Raw genomic sequence first — 9,998 nt, forward strand, 5'->3', positions numbered from 1 at the left:
CTGTGCACCTCCCCCAGGATGGGCAGGGTAGCCCTGATGCTCTCTCCCAGATGGACTGGGCACTCCCAGGAACTGTGCACACCCACCCCCTGGTGGCCTGGGCCTGGCTCGCACTCCAGGCTGCTCTTCTGAATTTCAGTGAACACCAGCTTGTCAGGCCTAGGCCATCAGCTGGAAAATGACGTTAGACTTATGACAAATATATCCCTTCTCCTCCAGCAAGGCTGAGGAGGGAACAGAGCAAAAAGCTTGAGCAGTGAGACAGCTAGGGTATTATTTAAGTCCAAACACCAAGAGGAAGGTGGTTCAGTGAGTGATGACCCTGCAGAAACCCTGTTCTACCAGACATTAAGACAACAAAAGCTTAAGCCCGTGCGCCATCTTGGACAGACTCTGCACATGGGAAGCAGGAAGCTAGGGGTAAGTGAAGTGAGCCAGACAACTTGGGAAATCTTCTCAGGGTGAAGTATGGTGGAGGTCCTGTCTGGAGCGGAATTCCCAAGACCGCCTCTTCTCCCAAGTCTAACTAGATGGCCTACAGCCCTGGAGGCCTCCCACCCTAAGGGTCACCTCCAGCTGAGCATTCTGCATTGGCCAGATAAGCGTCTCCTAGAGGATTAGGAAGGTGTCAAAGCCAGTATTAAACTCCAAGGCTGGGGTTTAAGGCCCCAAACCAGCCTCTGGTCCTACGAAAGACCTTACAACCTAGCAAGAACACTCCTTTCCCAGGACTAGTGGACCGTGGATTGTATCGGAGTTCTTCCTCCTTGCTATGACCTTAGAGAAGTCACAAGTGGTCCAAGCTGAAGCCCCTGGTCTGTTCCTTTGGGGTCAATGATTTCAAGGGAGTGCTGAGGTCCTGGCAAGACTAACATGCCCCTAGATGGCTGGAGTATCCCTTGTCCTGACCACTGTTTCCATGGCCAGTACTAGGTAACCAAGAGGCTCCCCCCCACCTCTAGGACCCTCCCCCCACTCCAGTTCCTCCTTGAATGTTGCTCCAGGGCTACTCCAAGGCAGCTTGGAGACACTGGGCCTTTTAAAAAGCTGGATGATCTAAGGCTTTCTCCGATAGCCTCTGAGCTCAAGGCCACAGCTAATTAAATCCAAACCTTTGAATGTTATTCAGTTAATTCAGAGGGGTGCCACCCCATTCAGGGTTTTCTTGGCAGAGATGCTGGAGTGATTTGCCGTTTCCTTCTCTAGCTCATTTTCAAGATGAGGAAACTGAAGCAGAGAGGGGTAAGTGACTTGTCCAGGGTCACACAGCTAAGCATCTGGGGCCAGCTTTGGTGAATCTTGCTGACTCCTGGCCCAGTGCACTATACACCATACTACCTACCTAGCTGCCCCCAAAGCCTTTAAACGCTCACCTACTTATACTAAAGGGCTTCTTTCTCATTGATCTTTCCACTTTTCTCCCATGTCAGGGTGAAAAACAGCACTGGTCTTGATCCATTGGTCTAGTACCTAGAACTGATGGGAGAACCGTCCAGATTACGCAAGTATCCCCATGGCCACACCTCCAGTGTCCAGTTGGAGGCCTAGCTCCACTTCCCTGAGAGTCATTTCAATCGAAAGAGATAACTTTGAAAATTTTATTGAGAATCCACCGGCTCCAAGGTGGTTTGGAAACGTTAGGTAGCTTCTTCTTTGGCGACACGGTCTTTTTTGAGTGGTCCCTGTAAGGACAATGGTATATTAGGGTTAGTTTCTAGAAGCCCAAACATGGCCACGGGCCTGGCTCAAACCACCCTGAAAGGCTCCCCCATACACCGGCTGCCTTGACTTCAGGCCAACTCCACCCCAGGCTCATACCAACGGATGAGAGGCCTGGGTGTGAGGAGACAGGCAGGCCCAGGCCCAGCTCCCTGACCCCTAACTTCTATCCAAGGGACCCTTTCTCTAAAGGTAATGAGAAGAAAGGGGCTGGATGACCTAGAACCCTAAGGTTCTCAACTTCCAGCCCTTCACTAAGCCTGTCCTGGGTCAAACACCCCAACATCTGGGGGATGCCTGAGACACACACAGAGCTCCTTTTCTTTGCTGTGACCTCTGCCTGCAGTCACCAGCACAGGGCAGGAGACTCACCATGAAAGCTTTCTTCTCCTCCACAGTCTGGAACCGACCATGGCCAAACTTGGAGGTGGTGTCGATGAACTTCAGATCGATCTTCTCCAGGGCGCGACGCTTGGTCTGCACCAGCAGAGACTAGGGCAAAGAGGGAAGGATTGTAGCCACTCGAACCTGAGCCATTACAGCGCCAGGGAGCTCACTACCCAGGCAGGCACGGAGCCCTGGGCCAAGAGTCAGCAAGTCCAATCAGTTCACATCAGGCCCCAAACATTCACAAGCTGTGACCCTGGGCAAGTCACTTAAGCTCTGCCTCAGTTTCCTCCCTTGGAAGAGTTGGCCAACCTATTCAAACAGCAAGGATCCCCAACATCTGAGGTTACCAAACGGCTCACCTTCCGCAGCGTGAGGACACGCTTCTTGGTCCCAACCACGCAGCCTTTCAGCATGATAAAGTCATTGGTCACTTCACCGTAGTGGACGAAGCCTCCCTGGGGAGAGAGCGGGCTGGTGAGACATGCCCCTCCCACCAGGAGGACCTGGTTTGTGTGTGTGGGGGGGGTCAGACTGGAGGCGCCCAGGCCCTCTGCCACTCACCAGAGGGTTGATACTCTTGTCGGACAGATCGTAATCGGTGGACGCGTTGTTTCTGATCAGCTTGCCATCCTTGATCTGGTAGCCCTGGCCAATCTTGTAGATCTGCAAATGAAAGCGGGGCATGTATCAGGGAGGACGTAATTGGAACAGCCACCCAGGGCCCGCCAGGAGGCTGCCAACAGGGCCATGCCATCGCCCAAAGACAAGTGAGGAAAGGGCCCCCCCCACAGCCTGTCACGGGCCACGCCTCTGCCCACCAGAGCCAAGCCCTGCCACGCCACTGGGGGCGCAGGGAAGGGAGCTGTCTGGAGCAGCCAAGCCTTGGGGAACACACACTGCTTTGCACCCTGCTGTCCATGCTGAAGCCTCACCTTTTTGTTGATCTCCGTGCGATGGTGGTAGCCCTTCTGACCAGCTCGAGCCACAGAGAAGGCCACGCGGGCAGGATGCCATGCTCCAATACACGCCACCTTACGCAGGCCTCGGTGTGTTTTTCGGGGCAGCTTCTTTGTGTGCCAGCGGCTGGTTACACCTGCCAAGAGGATCCTGAATGAGCCCGAGGACTCGACCTTTGAGGTGCTCTGCCCTTTCCCCCTTCCCAATCCCAAAAGACAGTAGGGCTGTTCTCAGAAGGAAGGCAGCAAGGAATATCTCCTCATCAGGGTCGGGCGCTGGGCCCAGCGCATATTCCATGACTTCATCACTGAACGAGGCTCTTGGGCCCAGGAGCCTGATCCCTCCCCCGCGGGCTCCGGGGCGTAGCTCACCTTTGTAACCTTTGCCCTTGGTCACTCCAATGACGTCAATCATCTCGTCCTGCCCAAACACGGTGGACACAGGCACCTGCTGCTCCAGCTTCTCGCGGGCCCAGTCCAGTTTCTCAGCCACGCTGCCGCCATTCACCTGGATCTCCATCAGGTGAGCCTTCTTCTGCCTCAGAGGGAGCAGGCGCATCTACAGGAAGAGGAATGTCACTTGTACACAGCGCGGCCAGCCTTGGAGTTTCAAAGCCAAGATGGAGAGCTTTTAAATGCACACCATGAGATACAAGTGCTAAGGAAGCCAACTATACTGGGAGCTCAAGATCCCAGATTAAGAAACACGCCCCTCCCCCCCCAGCACCCTCAGCTTCAAAGAGCTGAAATCCCTCCTAAGGCCCGACTATGCCCTCAGCACCGCCCACAAGGCGCCACTGCTCCAGGAGACGGCAGTCTCGAAGACTGGAAAGAGGCCCCAGAGAGCCAAGTGTCAGGCTCAGTTCTTTCATAAACCGGCTATGGGACCTCGCGAGAGCAGCTGGGGTTGTCTGGGACACCTCACTCTGCAGAAGGAGGGGGGCCGGATTTGGCTACTGCGAGTCCAAGAGCTCCAGTATCCAGAACTCATTAACTTAGACCAAGTTTCTAGAACGTCTTCACCTGGGGGACAAATTCTCTTCCCATCTTAAGGGGGAGGGCCGAGGCACAAGGGTCACAGACTGCCTTCTACCCAACAAAGACACAATGCACACTATGATTATTAAAAACAATTCTCTCACTGACTGCAAGATGTGCCTTATGACCTAGGCCCCTAGCTCTTTAGAGCAAAGCAATGTTAAAACCAAATCCAGGTCCAGGGAGGACAATCCAAGGACGCTGACATCTCCCACTGCGGAAAATGCCAGGACCACCACCGCTTCTGCTCGTAAGGCCCGATGCTAGTGTTTGTTCACAAAGTTCTGGGCCCTCTTCTACCTGCAGGGCCCCCAAACCAGGCCACTCCTCACACCTGGCCCCAAGCCCAGGCTGTGGTGCTAAGCTACACCTCCTTGGGACCTAGGTCCAGACCCCTAGGCTGCCCTGTCAGGTGCACCAGAGAGGGGAGAGGAAGGCAAGGCCCAGGGCCAGGTCACCTTGTTAGACCAGGCGAACCTCCCATGCCTGGGCACCTGCAGCGCCCTCTGCTGGTGAGGCTCGGGTGAAGGACGGCCACCCGGAGGAGGGCACCCCGCACCGGGCACTCACCTGGGTGTGGGCAATGACGCGGATCACCTGGCAGTATTTCTTCATGCTGTTGAAGTCTTTCTCCAGCTGCTTCTTGCCATCATCATCCTGCCACTTCTTGCAGTACTTGGTGAAGGCCTTCTTTTTGGACTTATGCCTTCAGAAGCAGAGCAGAGTTGGGGAGGGGATGGGGGGCGGACCTTCATCAGCCCACTCGGGGAGTGGGTGAGCGGAAGGAGCCGCACCCTCCCAGGCTGAGGCTCATTGCTGGCTTCTAAGGACCCCTTTCCACCAGCAAGCGGAGCCCGGAGCTCATCGGACGGAGCCGAGCGGAGCTGCCGCAGGGTGATCCAGGTTAGGTAAACGGAGCCGCTCAGGTCAGAGGCACTCAGCGCTCACGGACCTGAGCACGCCAGGCCCCGCGCGGAGGCCCTCCCAACACACGGGATGCAGCGGGGAAGTGGCTGCCAGCCAACCAAGGGCCTACTCTGCCCAGAGAGTAAGAGATAAGTAACTGATGGTCCACTTATGGATGAGGGACTGGCCAACTCTCCTTCCCACAGAGGGGAAATGACTCAGCCAAGGTCACCAAAGAGCTTAGCGGAAAACCTCCTGGCTCCCCAAAAGTCCAGTGCTACCACACAAGGAAGAGTTTGGCTATCACTAAAGTCAAGCGTAGAATTACAAGCCCCTGGGTGCATCCATCACAATAGTCCATCCCCTTTTAAAGGGTTTTCCCATTCCACGGACCTGATAATGCCATCTGTAAGGAGGCCCCATTTTCCACTGGCAAACAGAAGCCAAGAGGGCTCTAAGGAAAGGTCAAGGAGTGAGGGGCTTCACTTACCAGTTCTTATAGAATCGCCTCTTACACTCATCACTGATGTGCTCAGCAAAGATGGTTTTGAAGCTCCTCAGACCTCGTGGGGTTTGCACGTAGCCCACGATGCCTACAATAACCATGGGGGGTGTCTCTACAATGGTGACAGCCTCGACCACTTCCTTCTTGTTGACCTCTGGGAAAGGCAGAGTCCAATTACATTTGCTGCTGGGACCAGGGACCACGTGCCCCTGCGAAGGGTCTTCGGGTGACTCGTCAAATGGTCACAACTCAGTCACTGGGATTGGTGCTTGGACATGTGTCAAGACAGCAGTTTCCCCCCAATCCTGGGTGGCAGTGAGGCTCCTCCCATCAGGAGGGCTTCACACTAGAGTCAGGGTAAGAGGAGCAGGGCAGACATCAAAAGTCCCCAGAAGTATCAGTCTAAGATTCTACGATGCCTTTTCCTTTATTGTTATATGGCCCTAAGGGCCCTCGGAACTACAAGGGATCTATTTCAAACAGATGTCTATGCATCCTCATCCTCCCCCTGCCCCCTCCAAATCCCTTGGGATACCCGAGACCCAGGGCAGAAATATTAAATTCTAGAAGCCCCCCCACCACGTGTTCACTTTATCTACGTACTTGAGCCAGGCCGGTCCACCTCACGAACGATGTGTGTCATGCCTGCCTTATAGCCCAGAAAGGCTGTCAGGTGGATGGGCTTGGTCGGGTCATCTTTGGGGAAACTCTTCACTTTTCCCCGGTGCCTGCTGCTTCTCTTTCGAGGCAGGAAGCCCAGAGACCCATGCCTGGGAGCGGAGAACTTCCTGTGGGACTAGAAAAAAGGAGCCCAGTGAGCTTAAGTGGCATGGATGGACACAACCACCTGTAAACCAAGCCTGTCTCACCTGTATCACTGGCATGGAACTCCACAGAGGAGGGACACGATGCCACTAAGATCTGGCATCAGCTAATGGACTCTGAACATGACAAAACTCTAAGGTAGGATTACCAAACATTCTGTACAGTAGGTCCCAGCAAGATGCTGCTGATAGCAATGAAGTTACAGGCAAGAGTATTCGAGTTGACCTTTATATGGCACCAGTCTGGCTACCAGAGGCAGCTAGGTGGCACAGTGGATGGAGCCAGGCCCAGTCAGGATGACTCACCTGCACAGTGAGCTCAAAGCAGCCCCAGATACGTTCTAGTTGTGGGACCCTGGACAAGTCACCTCATCCTGTTTGCCTCAGTTTCCTCAGCTGTAAAATGAGCTGAAGGAAATGGCAAACCAGCATCTGGAGTCATGAAGAATTGGACACTGCTAAAAAGGTCTACAACTGTCTACCACCAGTGCAATGGAATAAGCAGGAATGCTCAAGTTTTCACACACTTAAAAGGATTCAAAAGCCAGTGCTGGCAAGATATCCAGATGACAAGAAGCCAATCCACCTCTTGACTTTTAGCTCTGGGTAAAGTCAGATTTGCTTGAGATCCCAGTTATTAAGGTAAGACCAGACTTCCACAGGTGGCTACAAAGCCAGGGCTCGATTTAAAGGCTTCCCAGTATCTCTAGGCCTATAAGCGTGACAAAGATGCCTGGGGCTCCTTTAAGATTTTAAGGAACGATCCAATCATGTAGTACTAACCCCCTTTTGGCCTCAATCGAGTGACTTCTCATTTTGATCACGCCAACTCCGTGATCCTCCCTAGTCTATGCATCAGCAGGGTGGACCCTCGGGTAAGTGCTCTAGTTAGAACGCCCCCCCCCCAGCCGCGTCCAGGCGGGTCCGGGGACCTCTACCGCAACATTACTAAATTAAGGAGCCAGGTTCGCGTTATGGGTGCCTCCGACCCATCAGATCAACAGGCGTTCAGAGGAAGCAGGGTCTTCCACCTGCCCCCCCTCCCCCCAAGGCTGCCATTCTGGGGCCAACAAGGCTACCATCAGAACATGACATTCAGCACGTGTTTGCTATGTCCGCCCGTCATGAATTTCATCACCTGGAGCCTGCGGTTTGACGCTTAAGGAGACAAAAACCAGACAACGTCTACTACTCTTGTCAAGCTCTTTCTCGCTTTGGCAGTCTACGCGAACTTCCAAAAACCTCCCACAAGGAAGGGCCAGATGCGCCCTGAATCACTGCGGGCAGGAAGGGCTGCGGGTGACGGGTCTCCCGCAGTAAAGAAGCTGCCCGGTCCGGTCAGGCAGGCCCACGGTGGCTTAAGGTAAGAGATCTCCAGCCGTGGGCGGCCGGGGACGAGTGGAGATCCCTGTACAGGCTCGGACTAGAAAAAAAGGCCCTGGATTCAAGTCCCAACCCTGTGGTCATACTGAGTCCCCGGAACAAGCCCCTCCTCGTCTCCCGGTGGGTCTGTTTCCTCTCACTAACAGAAACGAGGGAGTGGAGCCAGCAGCCTGGCGGAGGGCAAAAAGCACTGGCTCTATGAATAGCAGGCCCTGGGTTCGACCAAAGGCTCTGCCCTACGACTCTGAAGGAGATCTCGACCTTTCTGAGCCACATCTCTTAACGTCCGGGTCCCCTCTTTGGGCCCACTCGCGCTCACGTGGCCCGCCTAGCTCCAGAGACACGCGTGGGCTGCAGAGCGCCGGCGCCAAGCCCGAGAGCTACGCGGCGCATGCGCGGAAGCCGGCGGCCGCAGGCCCAGCGGCCCAGCCCGGCGGAGGCGCGTGTTGCGGCCCTGAAGGGGCGAGCCCAGAAATGACGCCGGTGTCGGGAGCTGAAGGGCCTCCGCTCCCCACCAGCGGGGTCTGAAGGCCGGCCAAGCCGCGATGGCTGTGATGCGCGGCGGACGGAGCGCGCTGCCCTCCCCTCCCTGGCCCGGGAAGGCCACCGTGACCGTACGTACCATGCGCCGTTACACCTGCGGCCGCCGCCCGGGCGAGTAGGGAGAGAGCGGTCTCCCCGCGGCCCGCAGTATAAAAGGCCTCGCGAGGCCCCGCCCCTTCCGGCGTGCGAGCGCGCTGCCGCGGGCTCGCGCCCGCCCTCTGCCCATGCTATGCGCACGCGCGCGCTCTGGCCTTAAGCGTGACGTCGACTCTGTTTTCGCCAGAACGGAAAAAGTGTAGGGTTTGGGGAGGAACAACGTGATTTGGAGGGGCAGGACCTACGGGAACGCGCGCTGGCCAAATTTAGTGTTGCGCCAGTACGCACCGAAGTCCTTGTTTTCAGTCCTGCAAACATTTATTACGCACTTAATGTGTGCAAACCAAGCATGCGTTTCAGCCACCATCTAAACGTTCCCCGACCCCGTTTAATTCTAGTGCCTTGCCTCATAATTTTTTCTCATTCGTCTTCTATGTGTTTGTTTGCCCCATTAGATTGTAAGCTCTTTGAGGGCAGGGACTGCCTTTTCCCTCGTTTTGTGTCCCCAGAACTTACCCCTAGTGGGCGCTTAATAAATATTTATTGATCTCCTGACAGATTGAGACGGAAGCCTTGGCTCTGATTCCGACATTTAAAAAATGGTTCGAAATAGTTTGGCAATGGTTTGAAATTTTGCCTCATGGTAGCTCCGCTTTCTGTCCCGATAATCTTATGGGGGCTACCATTCTTATCCAGGGCCTGGTATATATTGGGTGCCTAATAAGTGTTGATTGAGCCCCATTTGATAGATGAAGAAACTGAGTCTTAAAGCAGTTCAGTGACTTGTCCAAGTTAGCATAGCCATTCGAGCATTTATTAAGTACCTACTGTATGCCAGACACTGTACTAAATGTTAGGGATAAAAAGAAAGGCAAAAAAACCATAGTCCTTTCCTTCCAGGAGCTCGTGCAATTCTGGTGGGGGGAGACAACATCACAGTTATGTATGTACAAGATGCTGGCAAGGTAAATGGAGGAGATATTCGTTAGACTGAGAAGCCTGTGAAAGGCTTTTTTCATTGTAGAGCTTCATCTGAACGCCCCTGGCCTCCTCCTTACTGCTTCCCCACCCCCACCCCCTCAGGGAAGCTGAAGCAATTCCACTTCCAAAGGAGGGAATCTCCCTGGCATTAGGCCTTGGAAATAGGTCTAGATCCTCCTAGATCCTTCCAGCCTCCCAGAAGGAGACAGTGTATTATTATTCTTATCCACCCTTTTTTATGCATATACCAGCCTGGTCTAGACTTCCTTGTGCATTACAAGCCATCCTGAAGCAATGGGAGTAGTAGCAGGTGAATTTCACTTGGGGGATGAAGGGAATCTCTGGGATCACCACATCCCCCAACCTGTACCAACCAACATCCCTCTCCAAGAGGCAAGCAGTCTTTGAAGACCTTCAGTGACGAGGTAGCCCAGGCCACTTTGGGACAGGTTTAGTTTGGAGTATAGTAAAAAGATGGACGTCATGGTGTAATGAGGAAAGTGCTGACTTGGGGATCGGGGACCCAGATTGAGTTTCTGACTCCAAAACCTATTAGTTGGGTGACCCTTGCTAAGTCCCTTAGTCCGCCTCAGCCCCTCATCTATAAATTGGAAATAATAATATTTAGACCACCTCTCTCACATGGTGCTTTTATGG

The 9,998-nt window shown here is 54.2% G+C and overlaps 1 protein-coding gene and 3 non-coding genes across 4 annotated transcripts; all 4 read right to left on the reverse strand.

Annotated features, from left to right (window-relative positions):
- Window positions 1-1,584: 1,584 nt before the first annotated feature.
- RPL3 (ribosomal protein L3) lies at window positions 1,585-6,318 on the reverse strand. The gene is made up of 9 exons (XM_020982640.2): window positions 6,118-6,318; window positions 5,500-5,668; window positions 4,674-4,809; window positions 3,438-3,624; window positions 3,042-3,202; window positions 2,671-2,772; window positions 2,469-2,564; window positions 2,092-2,211; window positions 1,585-1,682 (listed from the first exon to the last, which is right to left on the reverse strand). Exons 1-9 carry the CDS (start codon window positions 6,155-6,157, stop codon window positions 1,638-1,640), a joined length of 1,056 nt encoding a protein of 351 aa, XP_020838299.2. The 5' UTR covers window positions 6,158-6,318; the 3' UTR covers window positions 1,585-1,637.
- LOC144455205 (small nucleolar RNA U83B) lies at window positions 3,290-3,382 on the reverse strand. The gene has a single exon (XR_013483920.1). It is a non-coding gene; the product is annotated as a small nucleolar RNA U83B (small nucleolar RNA).
- Window positions 4,810-4,864, reverse strand: LOC144455222 (small nucleolar RNA U82P). The gene has a single exon (XR_013483935.1). It is a non-coding gene; the product is annotated as a small nucleolar RNA U82P (small nucleolar RNA).
- Window positions 6,319-7,415: 1,097 nt separating the features above from the next.
- LOC144455194 (small nucleolar RNA SNORD43) lies at window positions 7,416-7,481 on the reverse strand. The gene has a single exon (XR_013483905.1). It is a non-coding gene; the product is annotated as a small nucleolar RNA SNORD43 (small nucleolar RNA).
- Between the last annotated feature and the right edge of the window lie 2,517 nt (window positions 7,482-9,998).

The sequence above is a fragment of the Phascolarctos cinereus genome, unplaced genomic scaffold (genome assembly GCF_003287225.1).
Source record: "Phascolarctos cinereus isolate Bilbo 61053 unplaced genomic scaffold, phaCin_HiC Scaffold_1;HRSCAF=81, whole genome shotgun sequence".
In the NCBI taxonomy this organism is placed as follows: Eukaryota; Metazoa; Chordata; class Mammalia; order Diprotodontia; family Phascolarctidae; genus Phascolarctos; species Phascolarctos cinereus.

Coding starts and splice junctions, on each gene's coding strand:
- RPL3 (XM_020982640.2), bottom strand. CDS start 6,157: ATGACACACATCGTTCGTGAGGTGGACCGGCCTGGCTCAA. Junction 3,203..3,437: donor CAAGGGCAAAGGTTACAAAG/GTGAGCTACGCC, acceptor TCCTCTTGGCAG/GTGTAACCAGCCGCTGGCAC. Junction 2,565..2,670: donor ACAAGAGTATCAACCCTCTG/GTGAGTGGCAGA, acceptor CTCTCTCCCCAG/GGAGGCTTCGTCCACTACGG.